The sequence below is a fragment of the Lynx rufus genome, unplaced genomic scaffold (assembly GCF_022079265.1).
Source record: "Lynx rufus isolate CCGP_SWC_20201006 ecotype Redwood Valley unplaced genomic scaffold, mLynRuf1.p SCAF_1, whole genome shotgun sequence".
NCBI lineage: Eukaryota > Metazoa > Chordata > Mammalia > Carnivora > Felidae > Lynx > Lynx rufus.
In genome coordinates this window covers 202,122,974-202,144,701 of record NW_025814823.1, presented here as the reverse complement: position 1 = coordinate 202,144,701, position 21,728 = coordinate 202,122,974, and the positions used below count along the sequence as shown (strand labels likewise).

The window sequence follows — 21,728 nt, the reverse complement described above, 5'->3', positions numbered from 1 at the left end:
GATTTTTAAGTAAAAAGGAAAGAGTGCCCTAGAAATTCCTAATCCTGGATAAATGACAAAACAATTGGTAGCAAATAATGGTAAATAACGAAGGTGCTATAGCTGGTTGGCCTGGATATTTAGAAAATATTTATGGAAGGTAAAACTGATAATAAATGCGATAATGAATCTTTTGGGAAGCAAATGGCATCCAAGGAGCAAAATGAGCTTCTAGCATGCCAAAAGTCACCGTCTAGCTTGAGATGCAGGAGTTGGTTGAGGAGATGGATAGCTGGATGGTGTCTTTTTCACCCTGTAACACTGGGACATTGGTGAAGACAGGTGCTGGAGTGAATTTTCTTCTGGTGAGCTCGCAGTGGGTCTGTGAGTGGGGTAGGGAACATACACCCTCAGGTCTAAGCTGTTGTCTTACAAGTGAACATACAGAGTTGAGGCCTGTACTCGTAAGCATTGTAGCCAGGATGGAGGGTTGCTTGCCAGTAGCTGCAGTTTTTTGTGAGTTTCTGATTTTGCTTTTTTTCTTTTTTCCACGTAAATTTTAAAAGTGACCTAACTGGGAGGAAAAGGAGCTGTAAGGACTGGCTTCCCAGAGAAACTGTTTTAGAGAGTAAGGTAAAAGACCTGGTGAGATTCTGGGTTTTGCTTGCTCTGTCAAAACCTCCAGGTGTAGTTGAGAAAGTATAAGCTCGGGATGCAAGATTCTTGAGTTTGAGGTATCAGAAACGTTATGGGGCCAACAATTAAAATACAGCCACTGAATCCAGTACCTCTGAGAGGTCTTCGGAATCTAAAGTCATTTTGTCTTCACACCCAAATTCCCTTCCCTGTTATGTTAAAACTGCCCTTTTCATCATCTCCCTACTGTTCTTAAAGAATTTCCTTATATCTGTGAACTTGGGGACTAGATATAAACTCCTATTCTTAGTTCTTTGCAGGTATTTCAGGAGAAATAGGATGGTAATGGAGTGAGTGGTGAGTTTAGATAGAAGAATGACCTTACGAATGCTTGTAATTACAGGAGTAAACAAATAGAGAAACAAAATACAGGATTAGGTAGATAGTGAACACACACATCTGAGGGCTCCCCCAGGAGCTCCCTTACAGGCTTGTGGCAATAGAGAGAGGTCTTTAGTTGGGACAGTTGCTTTCAGAGGAATAAGGGATGGAAGCCGCCATTTTATTTATGTTGCATGTAGTATTGACCGCATAACGACCACCTTAAATTTCTCTGGCAAAGCACCTTGGTGTAATCGTAATTCAACATATTCTAAAATTTTGAAGCCATTTTTTCCTGAATCAGAATTCAGAGCTTGCTCCACGGTTTTCTTCCTTCTCCTGTTCGCCTTCCCCTTTCTTTTCCTCATGATAATTTTGGCTGCTTTAGTATTTAGCATGTGCAGCACATGCTATGTAAGCCTATACATATACTATTATACCCTTACTCCTATATCTATTTAAGCTTGGTTCTTTGCCTTTTTTCTCTTTTTCTGGCCCTGTGTATTAGGTCCTTTAGTTTAATCATCCGTGTCTGCTTGTACTAGATTGTTTCCCTAAGAACTCTGTAAGCCACAGAGTGAAACTGATTTGGATTTTACAGCCCTGGTGATTTTCCTTCTGGTGTACTACCAAGAAAGTGCTATAGCACAGGAGCTGATGAGTCATTTTGCTGGGATTTTGCTTTCTATTTTGTCTTTGAAAAATCAGGTATGATCATGAACGTGGAAATGTCTCCTAACATCATGAGGGTAACGCTACCATAAAGTAAAAGCGTCAGTGTTAGTTTTGGTCTCCGATAAATGGAATACATTGTGATTTCAAGTAAATTGAGTTCCCCCATAAAACATTCATTCATGTAAAATTTCGTTTCTCTAAATTTTCATTGCTTGTACTGGAAGCTGACTAGAATTACTCGGCACCTGCTGCTATGTGTCTGGCGTTGTCCTGGGGGCCTCACACCTGTTAAGCCATTAAATCATCACAGCAGGTTTATATGGTAGGTCTGGATTCTCCCATTTTACTGAAAAGAGGTTGAATCTGAGCGTGTTGAAATAACTTTTCTTATGCCACTCAGCTAGTAAGGCTGGTATCCAGGATCTCTGTGGCTATGACTGCAACAGGCTTCCTGATTGGAGATAGACATGGGAACGTATTAAGGTTTCATTTTGGATTTATACATTCATTTGGATTAGAAATGAAGCCAACTGTTGTTGGTTGAGATGGTAGGCTGTTGGGAATTAATTCAGTTTAGTACTGAGTATAATCTCTGGCAAGATTCCAGTCTTCTGTCACATAGTACTGCCAGATGAAGGGTTACCTTGATCGTCAATAATTTCATTTCTACATAGTATAGTTTCATTATCTAAGGAGATGAATTGTGGGGCAAATAAATTCATTGAGGTCATAGTGTATATTTCCCCCAGCTTGTTTGAGGCATCACTGGCATGGTTATTTTATCTTTTAATTCTTGGCATTTGATTCAGGGCCATGATTTCCAAAGCTGGTCTCTTGGCTGGGCTCCAACATCTGCCATTTGTTCCTGCGTTTTCTCCTCCCCGTTACATACCTCCCCACTGATCGTTGCTCATATTTTGCCACTACGGTAGCTTTTGAATCCAGTCTCCCTCTTCTTCAGTCTATCCTACATATTGCCAATCATAGCAGTTTTTTTCACAATACTCATTTGGCCTCAAAATACTATTGTGCTTCATGGCACACTCTGTGATTCCATTTATATAATGTTCTTGAAATGACAAAATTATAGAGATGGAGAATTGATTAGTGGCTGCCTGGGGTTAAGGATGTTGAGGTGAAGGGAGATGGATTTGACTCTAATGAGGGTAGCACGAGGCAAATCCTTGAATGATCGAATAGTTCCGTAGCTTGATGTATGGTAGTACATGATGCATGGTACAAGGTACATGGTACCATGTGATACAATAACATAGAGCTATGCTCCCTTTACCTAATGTTGATATCCTGCTTTTGATATTGTACTGTATGTATATAACATGTCATTAATGTGGTAACCTGGATGAAGGCTACAGGAATTCTCTCAACTATCTGTGCAACTTCATATGAACCTATAATTATATAAAAATGAGAAGGAAAAAATACTGTTGTGCTTTAAAATGTTTAAGTTCCCATGTCTATCATATTCCTTGTTTTATATTCTTTGTTTCCTCCTGAATTAATCATTCAAAATCATCTCCTGATTTTTTTTCTACCAAATCGTAGTTGACGTTAACATAGTGTTTGTCTTTTATCAGGTTACCAAGAAATGCTTTTTGAATTCATTGAACAATTAAGTATGCTTTATGAAAGAACGTGTGTCAGTATTTGGTCTCATTACAAACCATCTTGTTTTCCTTCTCACTTCCTTATTCATTTTTGTCTCTGCCTAATCTCTTTACAGGGACTAAGCAGCAGGCCAGGGATTTGATTGGTGGAGACTTGGGCTTGCCTAGAGGAGTTGCATTGCCTGTGGCCATAGTCACATTGCCCAAAGTCCAGTCACAAATTCTAAAAGGCAGTGGGTCTTTGAGGGCTTACGACTTAGTTATAAGGGCTAGATGAGTCAGGAAACCCAGGATATGGACTATGGTGAACCACAACCATCCATTCATTCAGATTTACTAAGACTAGTTTTATAGCACAGTGAATGATCTTTTCTGGTGAACGTTCCATCCATGTGTATCTGAAAGGAAAAGGATATTCTACAGTAATTAAAGTCTATTTCGGATCTTCGGTCTTCAGTGATTTGGGTGGGGGGGTGACTAGTTCTATCAGTTACTCAAATTGTGATTGTGGAGTTGTGCTTTTCTCCTTTTAATTCTGTCAAGTTTTGCCTCATGTATTTTGAAGTTATTAGGTGCATACACATTTATGATTGTTGTGCCTTCATCCTGATGAATTGACCCTTTTATCATTATGATGGTCTCTTTGTATCTTTGTCTTGAAGTCTTCATTATTAATTTAAACATGTGAGTCTTATGCTTACCATTTGCATTGGTATAACTTTTCCCTCCTTTACTTTGAATCTGTGCCTTTGTATTTAATTTGGATCTCTGAAAGACAGCATAGAATTGGATCTTGCTTTTTTAAATCCATTCTGGCTGGCTTTGCCTTTTAGTCCATTCACATTTAATGCAATCCTTGCTATTGTTTTTTAAGGTTTGCTTGTTTGTTTGTTTGCTTGTTTGTTTCTTTGTTTTGTGGTTGTTCTAGAGATTACAGTGTATATCCTTAACTTTTCTTAGAAGTTATTGTTTAGGGTTAGTATTATCCCATTTTGAATAAGATAGAAGAACCTTGAAACTACATAAGAGCATTTAATCCCTCCCAGACATTATGCTATAATTGTCATGTGTATTACATTTACATATGTTATAAATCCCACAATGAAGTGTTAGAATTTTTACTTTAAACAAGTCATGTATTTTTAAAACAGTAAGAGAAAAATAGTCTTTTATATTTACAATTTCTGGTACTCTTCATTCTCTCTGGATATTTGATTTTCTGATATCATTCACCTGGAGAACTTTGGGATTTTTTCTGCCTTAGGTTTGCTGGCACAGACATCCACAATTTTCTTTCATCTGTAAGTTTTTAAATTTATCTTCATTTTTAAAGATCCGTGGCCTGGATGTAGAATTCGGGGTTCACAGTTCTCCCCCAGCTTTTCATCACTCTACTGTCCTCTGTCCTCCACAGTTTCTTATGAAACATTGATTCTTATTGTTTTCCTATGTGTATAGTGTCAGTTTTTTCTCTTTTAAAAATGTTTCCTTATATTTGGTTTTCAGCAGTTTGCCCACGTGCACCTGGATGTAGCTTTCTCTGCATGTAACCTGTTTGGGGTTTTCTTGGCTTCTTCAGTCTGTACATCAGTCTTTGACTCAAACTGGGAAATTGCCAGCCCTTTTTTTTTCCTGCAGTGTTTTCTCTCTCTTTACCTCCTGAAACTTTAGTTCTACAAAATGTTTGCTCTTTTACTAGTGTCCAAAAGACCCTGATGATCTGTTTTTTCTTCTTTGGATTGGATTTTTCATTTTTACTTCCGTAAACATACTTATAAGAACTTTTTTAACATCATTGTGGGCTGATTCCAGCACTTGGGTCAAACTTTCCCTTGAATATAGGTTAGATTTTCCTGTTTGTTCATATGTCAAGTAATTTGAATCTTACAGGTTTCACTTTGTGAATGATACTTTGCAGAGATTCTATTTTTTTTGTTCCTTCAAAGAGAATTGATTTGTGTTAACAGGCAGTTAATTTGGCTGAACTTAAACTAAATTTTGACTTTTCTCTGGCAGGTGGCAGTTCCACCAATCTCTTCAGAAAGCTAATATTGAATATGTTCTGTGTGTCATGCAGTAAAATAGAGGACTGTGCTAAAAATAAAATAGACACTGACCCTAACCTCAAGAGACTCACAGTCTAGCTGATAGAGAGAGGAAAGTGGAGAAGTAATCGTGATAGCTTCCCATGTGTCATTGAGGTAATACTTGAAGGCAGTAGGGTTACTGGGGAAGGAGTTGTGAAATGGTTAAAATGCAATTTAAAAATTGTTTTTAAGGCAACCCAGTCCTCCTGAGGTCTGGAGATAGTTCGTTTATTCTATGTCGTGACGATGAGAGATTGGCTGATGAACAACTATGAGTTACGCTGTCATCCTTTTGTTAAGTCTTTGAAGAAAAGGACGTGTTTCAGAATCACAGTAGATTGTGGAGAAGCAGTATCAAAAACAAATGTTTAAATTCTGGACTGCCGTACCAAACAGAAAGAATACTTTATTTTGGGTTAAAAGAAGGTGATTTGATAAAATCTGAGCAGATGACACAAGTGATCATAGATTAGGGAATATTAGATATTGCTGAGATTAAAAAGACCTGTCTGTACTCAAAGTACCACTGTGGGAAGAACGATACTTCAAAAATCATTTACACTCACAGAAAATATATCTTAAAACTCTGTAAGTTTCCGATGTCAAAAATCAAAATATTCTTTCTAATCTGTTTTGGATGTTAGTTGTTCATCTATAAAAATGAATGGGTAATATGACGGTTTTTATTTTGTAAAAACATATATTCCTTAGCAGTAACTTGAGCCTTTCTTTTCTCTTTTTTCCTGTTTTAACAGTGTATCCTATTCAGTACATGTATCTGAAGATTACCCAGGTATGCTTTTTTTTTTTCTTTCTGTTTTTATTACAAATACTTGTGTCGTGGTTTCTTTGAATATTTTTTTTTTCTTTTGGAGATGGAAAATGTATATAAATATATCTGGGAGTGAAGCGTTGGCAGGGGAAGACTTAAAGATCCAGAAAAATTCTGTTGGTTGCCTGTGAGATACATGTCTTACCCTGAGATGCAGTCCAGAATCAAAATAGTTTCCTGATGAAAAATAGTTTACTTGAGCCCATGTATAGCTTCAGCCTATATATATTTTTCTCATTGCAAGTAAAAAAAAAAAAGATTCTCTGAACTGGTTCAGTCGTTGGCTTTGAAACATCATTTGAATTCTCATAATGTAAAAATAATAGGTAAGGATAGCAGCTAAAATAATAGGTAAAAATAAGAGTAATAGCAAAAAATAGTCCTGTCTTCATTTCTCTAAGTATATGTCTCATTAAACAATTCTGACAATGATCCTATGACATTGTTACCATAGCATCACTTTTTTCCTCATGAATGATGACACAGCTAGTAAGAGGAAGAGCTGGGTTTTGAACCCAGGAGTCCAGAGTCTATGGACTGTACCACTGGACTAGGCTAGGTATCTTGTTTATGTAGTCTCACTGAGTGTCTGTTACTTGAAATATATTACTACGCCCACAAACGCTTCTCCCTAGAAAACAGAATGTAAGACCACTGCAGATCCATTTTTGTATCAGCCAAACAAGGGTTTTTCTTCTAGGCCATGGTCAGTCCTGTTTTCTAGACACATGTAATCTCATCAGAGCCCAAGCTGTGTATGCCAACATTTTAGTCATGACAATTTTCAGATACATAAACAAGATGTTTCTCTTTAGTATTTTCCTCACAAGTGATATCTATAATTTTATCTTGAATAAGAACATAAGTATTGTAGACTTAATGCAGAAAAAAATACAACCTGATTACTTTACCTCAGAGAAAAGAGTATAATGCAAGCATCTATTGTTTATCATATTTTGTGGCAAAGAACAGCAATTTTTTTTTAATGTTTATTTATTTCTGAGACAGAGAGAGACAGAGCATGAGTGGGGAAGGGCAGAGAGAGAGGGAGACACAGAATCCAAAGCAGGCTCCAGGCTCCTAGCTGTACGCACAGAGCCTGATGCGGGGCTTGAACTCACAAACCGTGAGATCATGACCTGAGCCGAAGTCAGTCACTCAACCGACTGAGCCACCCAGGCGCCCCACAGAATAGCAAATTTTAACTGCCTGTATTTCATATATGTTTTACTCCAGCATTCTGACTTAATAAAATCAGATGGTCACCAAACTAACTGTCGTGATCTGTCAGTGTCATAAATTAGAAACCTAATTCCAATTCTTATTAAAATCTAGCCGTTTTATTCACATACTCTGCATGATTTGGATCATATTTTTCTGTGTAAAATGACGAGATTGCTATAGGCAACTTTGATGATACATACTTTGAGTACTTTTAAAAATGGTTAGTTCATAAGATAGTATGAAGATGTAAAACTTATTTCTTTAGCATTCATGCTAGTATTTTTTGTGGTTGTTTGCATCATGCATTTAATCTTTTTATAAGATCAGATGTTACATTTAAAAATAATTTTGTAAGTTTCAGTTACTTTGCTATGATCTCCATATATGTTAAGCATATTAGTCTTTAAAACTTTTGTACAGTTTTACAAGGGGAATTATTCATTATTAAAGAGATGGCCTTTTTTTTTAATAGTAGTATAAAAAGAGTTCTAAACAGATTTCATTGGAAGAAGGAACACAAGAAGTATTTACAAAGAAAAATTTTTTTGTAGAAGATTTTGTAATCAGCTCTCTCCCTTATGGTATAGGATGTTTTTGATACTGAATGTTTGCTAAGTGTGTTAGGAAAATAAAAGCTCCAGTGTTGTGAATATTATAATTATTGTGCTTCTCATCTGAGGCAGCTCCTAGAGATGTCAGTCATGAGAGGACTTGAAGTCAGAGTGATAGAGGTAATGCCACAAATCAAAGCCACGTTGAAGACAGTAAGTGAATTATTCTGTAGCACAGGAAATAGGGCAGAAGATGCCCTTAGTAATAACGAAGGGAGCCAAATGTTTAGCTCCCTCTTGTGGCCAAGAGGTATCACTGGCTTTTTCTCTCTGTGCGGGAGGTAGCCCCTTTAGGAAATGCAATATACAAAAATTGAAACTTAAAACACTAGTTATCATTTGTGCTTTTTAAAAATAAGTTCCCTTCTTGGAGAAAGTCTGTAGCGAATTTCCACTATAATTTCATTTCTAAAAATAAAAGGAGTGTAAATGAAACACAAGTTTTGGTGTGAGAGAGATTAATGCATTTGGGGGTAGAATTTTGAATTGGCTGATGTAACCAGTACACTGTATACCAAGTATTTTCATACACATAATAGAATAGACTCTAAATGCCAGTCTGTGTATAAGCAGAACAGAGGCTATCGTGACCATTTATAATTGAAGCAATGTGTCAAGAGAGGGTAAAGAGTATTTCCCAAGGACATGCAGATTGGTGGTAAAACCAAGTCTGTAATTTAGTTCTGATTCCTGTCACTTGTATGAAAGAAGCAGTGGGAGTTATTTTTATGGAGTGTTCTTCGTATTACTACATTAAAAAAAAATTCGGGGCACCTGGGTGGCGCAGTCGGTTAAGCGTCCGACTTCAGCCAGGTCACGATCTCGCGGTCCGTGAGTTCGAGCCCCGCGTCGGGCTCTGGGCTGATGGCTCGGAGCCTGGAGCCTGTTTCCGATTCTGTGTCTCCCTCTCTCTCTGCCCCTCCCCCGTTCATGCTCTGTCTCTCTCTGTCCCAAAAATAAATAAACGTTGAAAAAAAAAATTAAAAAAAAAAAAAGAAAAAAAATTCAAAGTGTTACTATGACAATATTTTATCCATTTGATTAAATTTTAATCTACATTTATTTGTATTAAAAGTTCAGTTAATACACTTGATTTCTCAGGTAGCTAATATTGCATACAAATTATGTTTGCTCTCCCTTTCCGGTATTCATCCTTGTGTCTTTTCTGCCATTACACTGCTAGAACTTTCAGAATAATTTTTAATGATGATTGTGAAAGTTGGCAGCTTTGTCCTTCTTTTCCAAAATTAGTGAGCGTGTTTCCATCTACTTTCAGAAAACTAGTTTTCTCGTTTTACCAAGTCTTTTTTTTTTTTTTTTTTTTAAGAATGAGTTGTAAGTCTTGATCAAATTCTTGCTTAACATCTATTGAGGTATCACGTACGCTTTCTCCTTTGAACAACAAGGTTGTTTAGCAGGCATCTTAATGTTGATCTGTAAGAACCGTACGCATCTTGCCATATATTTTGCTGTTAAAGAGTTGGCATTGCTGAAGAAATGCAGCTATTCTTTGTCATTTGCTAGAACATGCCAGCAAATCTCTCTGAGCCTGGCATCTCTTCAGGGATGGTTCTGGGGCAGTTGTTATTTTTCTGCCGTGATTATTGTCTGTTTTGTTTTTCTGTTTCTTAGTCACTTTTAAACATGAAAGCTCACTGTGTTGGTGAAATGTCCCAACTTCTGTAGCAAAAAGTTTTTTATCGTATTCGGCCTGTACATCTGAAAATCTGCCTCTTTGTGGTTATTTCTCCTGTCTCGTACCTATTGTTTTACATTTGTTCTTGTCTTTTTCTCCTTTTGGTTTTTCTCCCCCAAAGTTTACTTATTGTAAAAATCAACTCAAACAGATAGCTTTTTATGTTGTTTTTGAAAATTTCTAAGTCTTGATAGTAATTACTCTCAGTAATCTTGGTAGTACTTCATTAGTTCCTTCTGCTAATGTTCCTCAGTCTTTTCCCTCCCTACTTTCTCTGGATTATATGGTTGAATGATTAGCTCATCATCTAGCTTTGAAAATTTGGAATTTGCTTTGCCCTGTGGAAATATATGAGCATAATCCTCCAGATTCAGGATTATGGCACTTTGTTTATTTCCTTAGGAACAGATTTATCACTTCATAATTTTAATGTATTAAGTAACCTGTGCCACCTATTGAAATTCATGTCATAGTTTTGTTTTGTGTGAACAAAGAAGGTCTTTATTGAGTATTAAGTATACTTTAAGTAACATGTTCATAAATGCAATGTTAAATGATATGTGGGCTTTTTTAAATGCAGGGAAGAAATAGAGCAACCTTCTGGTTTACTTGTGCTTCCTTATGGAATTTATACTGTAGACAGATTTTTGCTTTTTGAAGGCAAATATATTACAAGTCACAGATAATTGGCTCCACTGGAACAGAACAGCAGAATTGTTTCTCATCAGTTCCCACCTTTAATTAGGAGGCTCACCTACTGGTGGGTGTGAATTTTCTCATCCCTTTTTATGTTTTACAAGATATTGCAATTGTTGAGTGATAGCTTTTTAATATTAAAAAAAGCGTAGCAAAGAACTGATGTTTGAATTCAGACAGTTTTACCACTTACTTGCCATGTGTAATTTTTTTTGTTTATTTATTTTTGAGAGACAGAGAGAGAGAACAAGAAAGCAGGGGAGAGACAGAGAGAGGGAGACAGGACCTGAAGTGGGGGCTCTGCGTGACAGCAGAGAGCCGATATGGGGCTCAAACTCATGAACCACGAGATCAAGACCTGAGCCCAAGTTGGACACTCAACTGACTGTGCCACCCAGCCGCCCCTTAATTACTTAAATAATTTGGGCAAATTGTTTGATTTCTCTTAGCTTTGGCTTCCCCATCTTTAAAATAGGGATAATAGTTGATTGGTTTGAAGGTTGATATGAAGTGTATAAATATTATATAATATAACACTCAGGGGAGATATCCAGTTTATATTACAAAGCCAATATAATTATTATTATAATTGTATTATTTTTCTGAAGGTACATAGTAATGAATAATGGAATGACTTGGCTTAAATTATGTTGCCTTTGAAATAGAATGGAAACAATAGTTTCACAGATGCTTTCTCATAGCTCTCTACCCATCTTGCCCCAGTTGTCCATGGAAGTCCCAGTAATGGCTTGCATAGTCTGGTAGGGCAGGGAAGAGAAAATAGTCACATTGTTAACAGCCTTTAATAACGATCTATAGGTCCCTACAAAACTTACACGTTAAGGAACCTAGCTGTCCTCGGAATTTTTGGGGGCAAAAAAAAAAAAAAAAAAAAAAATTTGGCACCTCTGGAGTCAAGTGGGAGAATTCCAGAGAAGGAATTTGAGTTTGAAAACATTCTATTCAGTCACTGACTCATTCTGTTACCTTAAATGCATTCCTTATCCTTTTTATGTCCTACTTTCTCATGTCTAAACAAAGATGATTTTATTATTACAGATGTCAAAATAGTTTGAGGAAGGTTTAGAAATGATTATTTAAAGAACAACGAAAAGAGAAAACAGAATTCATTCATACAGCTGGGATGATCCTCAAAGAGCATCTGCAGACCTTCACTTTAGAACTAATGCAACCATGGGTTAGTTAAAAGGGATCGATAGCTAGTTGGTAGTTGGGTCTAGATTTTATGTGCTTTGTCTACTGTCCTGTTTTTCACTCGGGTATATATATCTCTTTGATCGGGCCTGTAATGTTGTAATGATGATTTAATAGATATTGGCATGAAACCTGAAAACATTTTGGCTTGGGTAAATTTAGCCAGAAACAGAAATTGAAAGTGTTCAAATGCCTAAACACCAATCAAGATACAAACTGGTAAAAAAAAAAAAAAAAAAAAAAAAAAAAAAAATCTCTTAGAAAATGATGTGTTTGACTGCATAATCCTGTCTTAAAGCATTATGCAACGTGTGTTCATTCATTCAATTAAAATTACATTCTCTTGAATCAAAGCTGACTGCCTTGTAGTGTCAACACCACCTAAGCCATTGGATCCATTAAATTGAGTTATTCACGTCCTTATTTTCATAAACAGAATGCCCTAATTTACTTTCCTCTTAAAGATTTAGTAAAATGCTCCCGTCCATGACACTGAGATACTGCATGATACTGTGTGCACTTTGTGGATTTTTGGGGATCTCCCCTTCTAGGTGGTGGTTAGCTATTACTTTTTTGCTTTAATGCTCACTTTTATTTTTAATACTTCTTTTCTCCATAAGTTTGCTTCAAGGAATACATTATCTACAGGGAAAAACTAATTGAATTGATTCAGTAGCAAATAACTTTGGATCAGTAACCCTCTGAATGAGGGTTTAAGAAATTGAAATACTGGCTTTAATAGAGGGGTTTACTCTTCACCTCAGAGTATGAGGTTATTGACAGAAGAGACTCCAGATAAACGGTCAAAGTCTCAACCAATGTGATGAAACAGTAATTAAAACAAATTTATATTAAACCTGTTTCTTAATCTGTGGTCCCACTTGATAAACACAAAAATCTCACACCCTCCTCAATGCTACTTGAAAGTGAAACAAGGCAAAATTTGTAATTAAAACAAAGTAATGAGGCAAACCTGTTTTGTTTCAAATCTAATCCACATTCCTCTCCTCTCACCTTCCAGAATTATTAGTAAAGCCTTATGTCTATTGAGAGTCTTTGAGACTATGCTGGGAACACATATAACTCTCGACTCACTGCACTCAAGGTCTAAACACAGTGCAGATGTTTCTTTGCAAATAAAGTAGTGACTTTGATATCTATCAGTTAAAGATCGTGTTCTCACTGTACTGACACAATATTATGAAAACTTGGCTCAAGATCTTTTATCGTGTACTCAGCCAGTTGTCAGAATGCTCATTTCCTTTTGCAGAAATTGATAACAGGTTTCTGTTATTTGTTGGGAATATTTTACACTTTTTTTATTTTATACAGTGTCAATGAGCGTATTATAGGACCATAATTAATGAATTGGTGAAGCGTTTGGTAACCAACAGCGGTCTCACAGATGCCCAGTAATTGTCAATGAACAAAGTAGAATAAATGGCTGTGTGTTATATTATATACACAAAGATCTGTATTTTTAGGGAAAAATCCCAAATTTATTAAAATATTTTTTTCTGGAGAAAACAAATAATGAATAAAAAAGCTGTGGAATAATTTAATGTTTTCTGTGCATTCAACTTGCTTAGTATTATTTAATGGAATTAATTTATGGAAGAAGAAGAATTGTGAGACTTAATATCATTTAAAAATATACATTAGAGTAATATGGAGGTATGATTTTCAACCAAGGCTTTGGTTCGGTTTTTTTAATGACTTGATATTGAATTTTTTTATTGCACCAAATGTTCTTGTTTTAGCTTTCTCCCAGTATCTGCTTCCTGTTTGGGGAACAGTCTCTATCCGCAGTCTGTATTTCTCTAGGAGACACAAGTGTCTTTGAAGACGCCATTTAAAATTAAATCACATGTAAATCTGTGATAAATCACGTCTACTTAATTTTGTCTGAGATTAACCAGAGCAGTAGTATGTGCTTCCTGAGTGATGGAAGCGATGTGGATATAATTTAACTTTTTTTTTTAATAAAGGGTGTATTTTTTTTTGTTTACCATGCCTTTAATTGTCCATATTTCTTTGCAGATAATACGTATGTGTCAAGTTCAGAAAATGATGAAGACGTATTAGTTACTACGGAGCCAATTCCAATAATTTTCCACCGGATAGCAACAGGTAATAGGAATATACTGTTTTTTTAAACTCTAGATTAATGTTTTCTTGGCTATAGGTAGCTTTATTTATTTATTTTTGTTCTTTTAGCCCATGTAACAGATATTTATCTTTAGCGTGTATAAATCTGGTGTCCCATACAAATTTTCTGTCTAACTTGCATTAGTTTGTTTTTCAACAGTTTTTTAAACACATAAATTTACGCTACTTTAAAAAAGCCCTGTTTAAATGCATTGTGTTGATATTCGCTCTTATGAAAATATTCCATGCGTAATGACACTGGTAGACAAAATGAATATTTAAAAAGCTTACTTAAGGCAATGTAGACCCCACGAAATACATAAACGAGAGCTGAAGGGGTCTGTATAGTGGCACTTTGGTTTGACCGTATTTTGATGGGCAATGAAAAAATCAGAATAGCTTATATATCATGTAACTTCCTAACATAATATAATTATAAGACATTCCTTAATCTTTTGGCAAAGAGAGAATCACCGGAGGCGTGTTTTTATACTGAAACTTATAAATATTTGATAAATAGCCTGCTGAAAACTAAAGTGATGTTTTATAAATGATGTTTTATAACTTTCTTTCAGAATTAAGGAAGACAAATGACATTAACTGTTGCTTATCCATAAAATCAAAGTTACAGAAGGAAAATGGAGAGGTATGGAGGTTACATTTCGTATTTTATACTTTATTCAAAACAGAATACATTTTAAACTTACCTTGTATTTATAGTTAATATCATTGCTATTTAGGTTAAGACTGTAGGGGCGCCTGGGTGGCTCCTATTTATAGTTAATATCATTGCTATTTAGGTTAAGACTGTAGGGGCGCCTGGGTGGCTCCGTCGGTTGAACTTCGGACTTCGGCTCAGGTCATGATCTCACGGTCTATGAGTTCGAGCTCTGCATTGGGCTCTTTGCTGACAGCTCGGAGTTGGAGCCTGCTTCGGATTCTGTGTCTCCCTCTCTCTCTGCCCCTCCCCCATTCATGCTCTGTCTCTCTCTGTCTCAAAAATAAATTAACATTTAAAAAAATTTAAAAAAAAAAGACTGCATATAGAGTATGAAGCACAGGCTTGTGGCCAAGAGACTTAAGTATGGGGAAGGGTAGTGACCTAGAATTAACCTTGAGAAGGAAGCTGCCTTTAACAGAAAGAATGTCTGGCTTAAATCTAAATCAAGTGCACACAAAGCTTAACTTATTCTCTGTATTTGGTCAAGTAATGTAGTTGACTGAGGAGCATCTTCTGTAACTTACAGTTCTAACAGCTGCATGTGGAACCCTTACCATTTCATTTGTAAAAGGTGATCTCTTTACCTAAGGTAGCAAAGAGAATGGGTATATAATCTTATTATTAGTGGCCAATGTTAAAACAACATCAACGACAAATTCCTGCTACCCCTTCCTCACCTTTAAAAAATCTGCTAGAATCAGTCAATAAACACTGGGGTGTTAAAAAAACAAGATGAGTGCAACGGGACTGACAATTTTTTGCTTTTCAAACTACGCACCTGGAACAAACCCCCCCCCCCACCCCGCCCCTTAGTATTGTATCGTTCCCTCTACTCTCCTTCATCCACAGTGAGAACCACAGATTTAGCAATACTGGCCCCCAAACCCAAATCTGTTAGCATTTTATAAAACCCAAATTCCCTTTTGTAGGTTTTTCGTTTTCCTTAAGAATTTGAAATTTGGTCTGGAAATTTAGAAACGATTCCAAAATATTGGGTTGATAGATTCCTGTGTCTAATGGGATTTGCCTTTCTCCTAATTATTTTAACAGAGCCGGCCGGGTATGGGAATATCATCATTAGTTACTTTAGGTAAAATTTTACTGTTTGAACTTCAGACACAAAGCATATGTGGTTCCATTAATTAGAAACTCAGACTTCAAGTTCAAGCATATTTAATTAAACATCCTTTTGAAATCTGAAATCTAAAGTAAATAATTTCTGTATGTAGAAAGTTCTCTTCATAATGTAATTCATATTTATTTTCATAATTTGATTTTTATATTATTGGAGTTAGAGTGTCTTTTATTTCATACCATTGTATAGAGTTGGCAGTGGAAGTGAGAACGGTCAGGGATAAATAAATAATGCTGAGGAACTTTTTTTTTTTAATGTTTATTTATTTTTGAGGGAGAGGGAGAGAGAGAGAGAGAGAGAGACAGAGCATGATTGGGGCAGGGGCAGAGAGAGAGACACACACACAGAATCCAAAGCAGGCTCCAGGCTCTGAGCTGTCAGCACAGGGCCCGATGCATGGCTCGAACTTGAAAACCACGAGATCACGACCCGATCCAAACTCTGAGTCTTAACTGACTGAGCCTCCCAGTCGCCCCAGTGCTGAGGAACTTTTTAATAAACAATTGAATCAGTATGAACTCAGAAACTACGAGATCATGACCTGAGCCGAACTCTGAGTCTTAACTGACAGAGCCACCCAGGCGTCCCAATGCTGAGGAACTTTTTAATAAACAATCGAATCAGTATGAACTTGTCAGATGTTTTTATCAGAACAAAACCAAAGTTGTAGTTGATGACACGTAGTTTTATGTAAACATCAAATAGTAAATTGTACAACTCAAAATCAATGAAATAGAACTTTTAAAAAAGATGTACAATAGAGCTTACTACACTGACAAAACTGTCTCTTACTGCCTTTTGTTTTTGGCTTGTACTACACCACACACGTTTTTTATATAAAATCCATGTGATAAGCAAGCACAAGACCTATCTATTATGGCCACTTGGTACTTTCTTTTCAAAAGAAGGTAAGGTAATCTGACCATTAAAATTCTTTTCTTAATCTGTTATTTAAGGAGTCAAGACAAAATAGTACAGTGGAAGAAGATTCTGAAGGTGATAATGATTCGGAAGAATTTTATTATGGAGGACAGGTAAGCACATCAGACCCGTCAAATACCCACTCACAGAGTTCGCAGTAGCCCTTACGCCCTAGTGGAAATCTGTGCTTGTGATCTGAGAGACCTGTGTGTTAGTTCTGGAGCTAACTTGGAAACCTATATAATTACTCCGTTTCTCATTTCTACATATTTTCAGAAATCAAGGTTACTTTTGCAACTCTTTGACTGTAATCACTCACACTGAAGTTGTCTTGCTTCATCACTAAGATTTTGCAGGCAGCAGCATTGTATCATAAAATAAAAGTTTTTTGACTTTTATATTTCTTAAGCATATTGGGCTCAGTCATTATTTTGAAATGATGACACTTCTAACAAAAGCATGGATGGATGGTTAGTTTTAAATAGAAGATGATTAACCTTTATCAATGTTGATGGTCCCTCATTACCGAGCATCCTTAATGTTTGTATTCATTGTCTTTTCCTCTTACACTGTTGTAAAGTGTTTGTTGAAAAATGTTGATGAAGAAACATCATAATTTATATATATATGAGAATGGCATAGCCGCATATATAAAAGAATTCACTATTTTTCCAGGATCATGTTAAAATTTTAAACCGTGGAGTTGATTTTAGGATTTGGCTATATAAGGCATCTTGTTCGTTTCTGTAAACTTTTTTAAAAAATTATTTTTAAGTTTATTTATTTTGAGAGAGAGAGAGAGAGAGATTGAGCTAGTGGGGGAAGGGCAGAGAGAGAGGGAGAGCGAGAATCCCAGGCAGGCTCCATCTCACAAACCATGAGATAATGACCTGAGCCAAAACCAGGGGTCAGACCCTTAACTGACTGAGCCACCCAGGTGCTCCATGTTTCTGTAAATTCCTTAATCAAAAAGCTTTGTTATGTTTGTTTGTTTTTTTTTAATTAAAAAAAAGTGTTTTTTAATGTTTATTCATTTTTTAAGAGAGAGAGAGAGAGAGAGCTCTCTTGTGAGCAGGGGAGGGGCAGAGAGAGAGGGAGACACAGAATTTGAAGCAGGCTCCAGGCTCCGAGCTGTCAGCACAGAGCCTGATGCGGGACTCGAACCTATGAATTGTGAGATCATGACCTGAGCCAAAATTGGACACTTAATCGACTGAGCCACCCTGGCACCCCTTGATCAAATAGCTTTGTAACTTGGATAGTATAATGGGAAGGTAGTATGTTAGAGTGGTGTTTTAAAGCCAAATTTATTATTGTGTAAAAGAATGCAAGTCAGTTTACTTTTCTGGAATCAAAAAACCAGTAATTTATCAATGGAGCATAAACAAGGCTGCAGAGGCGTGAACATATACATACAACTGGGCTTCTTCTCTCCAAGAATGCCCGTCCAGCAATGGGATACTTTTCCTAATGATTCTCTAACCAGTGTTGCACTTCAACATTATGCAAAATAATCCTTCCAGTTTGGATTTTTGTTTACACAGCTAGTATTTGCAGAGGGGAAGTAAATGCTTTTTCTCAGTATAGATATTCAGTCTAGAAGTTTTCAGATTATCTGCTAGCCACTACTTGGTTCTTTTTAACATTGATCTTTTCCCCATATCAAGGTAGTCTAATTTTCCTTTCAAGCATAGTAAGTTATACTAGACATAGGTGAACCTATGAACTTTAGCGAATATACTGCTGTATTCTCTGTATTTTTCGGTGAGAAATGTCTATGGCACAACCTGCAGGGTAACACCTGTCCAAGAGATGGTTTGTATTTGATTCTTTTGATTCTCTTCACCATCCCTAAGTCATTTCTAAACCATCCCTTTCCATCAGGTGAACTATGACGGGGAACTGCACAAGCACCCACAGCTTGAAGCTGATTTGTCAGCAGTGAGAGAGATATATGGGCCACATGCAGTTTCTCTCAGGTAAATAAATACCTCTCGTGAATAAAAATCGAAACAATTTGGTAAGCCAGTCATTGGGATTTTTCTGTTGCGTTGTTTAAGTGGAAGTATTCTTGGGCTTAATTATATATGAAAGTTCTGAGGACATTCTGCTGTGTTTTTACTTACACAAGATAGTATGTTTATGGCTGTAAGGAGTTTTGTTTTGTTTTGTTTTGGGTACATGTGGTTTAAGGGTACATTGGTGCATTAAAAAATTAGTTAATTTGGAGAGTTAGTTCGATAAAATATCAGTCTTAAATAGCGTCGTAATCAAATCCTGTAATAGATTTAGCCAGCTGGGTCTGTGCTGTTAATCATAAATCAAGGGCACGTGCACGTGAACAATAAAAGTCAATAATGCATTAACCACTGAGGTCCAGAGATCACACTGTGATGTGATCTGACCCCAAAAAAAGAAAGGAAAAAAGGGACATAAATTTGCAGAGTGTTTGTTTGAATGATAATGTAGTTTATCTTTCAGTTACTTAATATATAATTTGGTGATAAATTTTGGACCATTATTTATTGCTTTTAATTATTCAGAAGACCCCACTATCCTTACTTTTTTTTTTCTCCTTCATTTAAAAAAGAAGCTCTTTCCTGCCACTATCTTAGTTTCCCTCCATGAATCAGATCAGATTATTTCAGATTCTTTCTCTTTGCCGAAAGAGCAGCCTTCTACGTGCAGTGGAATTCCAGAGCCCTATCCCAGCCTGCCCTGGGTTCCCACCTTGCCCACCCAAACCACAAATGTCCCCGTCCTCCAGTTCTCTGTGATCCCGCTTGACCCTGGGAATTTATCTGGACTTGTTTCTTACCAAGAGGTGCTTCACTCTCAACCCCACTGCTGTTGTTATTCAAGCCACAGTCCAAAGGCCACCTACTCCTTGAGCCTTCTTTGAATCTCCACTGCAGGTTAGTTGTTCTGTCCTTCAGACTCCCATCACATTTGGCTTTATCCTCATTTATTATACTTCTCATATCCTGTCATTACTGCTTTACTTCCCCTCCTCATCCTAACTTATGTGACTGCTGGCACAGTGCAGTTGGTTTTTAAAGTTTATTTATTTTGAGAGAGAGAGTGTATGCGCCGGTGCATGGGAGGTGGGGTGGGGGGAGAGAATCCCAAGCAGGCTCCTTGCTGTCGGCTCCGAGTTTGGCCCAGGGCTCGATCCCACAAACCGTGAAGTCATGACCTGAGCCGAAACCAAGAGTCAGACACTCAACTGACTAAGCCACCCAGGTGCCCCTGGGACAGTGCACTTTTTGTTGTTCGCTTTATTTTGTTTTGTTTTGGTTTTTAACCATGCTTGTATTTTGGTACTTAATATAGCACAGGGGACTATGTGAAATATGGGCTGATGGATTCTTGATCGGTTCCAGTGACATCCATGAAAGACGTTCACATTATCTGGTTGCATTCTCTTCCATGGACATACCCAGATTTTGAGAGAGCAAACAAATACTTTGTTGGAAAGTACCACACAACTAAAATTTATAATTGTCAAGTGTTTCATTTTAACTTCAGAAACAAACTCACCACCACCTGCAGCCTAAATAAGCTGGGGTTGTATGCACAGATCCACTCTTTCCCACTCCCAGAGCTCTGATAGGTTGCAGTTGAGTGAGAATGATTGGGATTATATTTGGAAAAGCAAATATTTGCAATTTTCCAGGTTTTAGCAAATGAGCTGCAATTATATCTCAGTTGATCTCTGCTATGGCTCCAGGCTAGGGAATGTGGATATTCAGTAAGTGTGTTAGAACGAATAAATGAAGAAGGCATTAGGGATTTAATCAAAAAATAATCCAAAACAATGACTAATTTTCTAACTTGAGTCAGAATTTGCTTAACAGCTTAAAACTTTGATCACAGTGATTTAATCCCCTCCCCCACTAAAAAAATGGATACAATTAATCATAGAATACAACATGCAATTCGATTTCTTTTCATTTGAAATACGTATTTTGGGGGAGGATTACCTTAGCACATGTTGATTGCTCATATAGTGAAGGATTTTTTAAATACATATTTCCATGCTGTCTAAGCTCTAACTATACTGTTATGTGTGTGTGTGTATGTGTGTATATATATATATATATATATATATATATATATGAATTTGTTTCTTCAGCAAGAATTTAAGTACCAATGATCATCTCTATTAGTATTTTCCATTATTAATAAAATTATTGATAATTTATCAACTCTTGAAATTGGATAAATATTTGGAATTTCATTCAAATGAAATATCTAAAGTCACAGAGTTTGATTTTGTTTCCCTCTTCCGTATTTCACTTACAAGTTTTGATTCAATTTGAATCTTCATGAATATAAGCCATGTTCCTGCCTGCTGTAGACTTACTCTATCTACAGAGGATATTTCCCGAATATATAACCTCCCAGAGGCCTCATGGTATAAAGTATGAATCACAGCAGGACTAGTCTGATTTACTTGAAATAAACACGAATGAATTTACTGTGTAGGATCAAATACTAAGGCTTGGGCACATGGCAAAGGCAGTAGTTAGGCATAAGGTCCTGGAATCTTCTTCCTTGCAAAGTTCTTAGTCTGTTGAAAACAGACTGTTCTAATTAGCTGTTCTTTTACTTAATTGAGGTTTATAAGAACTTAATGGAGTTTGAAGAACAAAAGTACCTCTATATACATAATAGGCTATTTGGTGTCATTTTTTTTTTATGTGACACCTAATGAGAAAGGCAGCTAACCACATCTAAGTTCTCTTCAAGAGATGGAAATAACTAGGATTGCTTCACTTGAGACAAAACCTCTTAAAGTCAGTTGAAGGAGGATATAGAAACAGAAACTAATGACCAGTTTATTACTTAAGTAAGTAATTTCTGCTGTACATGGCCATATCATTCAAAAGCAGAATCCTGGCTATATCAAACTGTGATTCTAACCATTGGTGACAATTCCAATCCATAGGCTCTTGTATTGGAAGTGAGTTAGGTCTCTGGGAAAAGCATGAAGAACTATTAGTTTATCAGCCTGAATGAACATGTCTCATCTTGAATAATTCAGCAAAATGAAGATATATTTATGTTTTTCATTATAAATTTTCTCCTATAGTCCTGTATTTACAAAAAAAAAAAAAGGATTTGATCAGTGCCATCTGAAAAC

The 21,728-nt window shown here is 36.5% G+C and overlaps 1 protein-coding gene across 1 annotated transcript in view; it reads left to right on the top strand.

Moving 5' to 3' along the window:
* Positions 1 to 21,728, top strand: part of PARP8 (poly(ADP-ribose) polymerase family member 8) — a 178,806-nt gene that overhangs the window by 89,701 nt on the left and 67,377 nt on the right. The window contains exons 4-8 of the mRNA XM_047092789.1: positions 6,139 to 6,176; positions 13,698 to 13,787; positions 14,381 to 14,451; positions 16,618 to 16,695; positions 18,467 to 18,561. Of these exons, the coding sequence (XP_046948745.1) occupies positions 6,139 to 6,176; positions 13,698 to 13,787; positions 14,381 to 14,451; positions 16,618 to 16,695; positions 18,467 to 18,561 (372 nt within the window). The remainder of the gene's footprint in view (positions 1 to 6,138; positions 6,177 to 13,697; positions 13,788 to 14,380; positions 14,452 to 16,617; positions 16,696 to 18,466; positions 18,562 to 21,728) is intronic.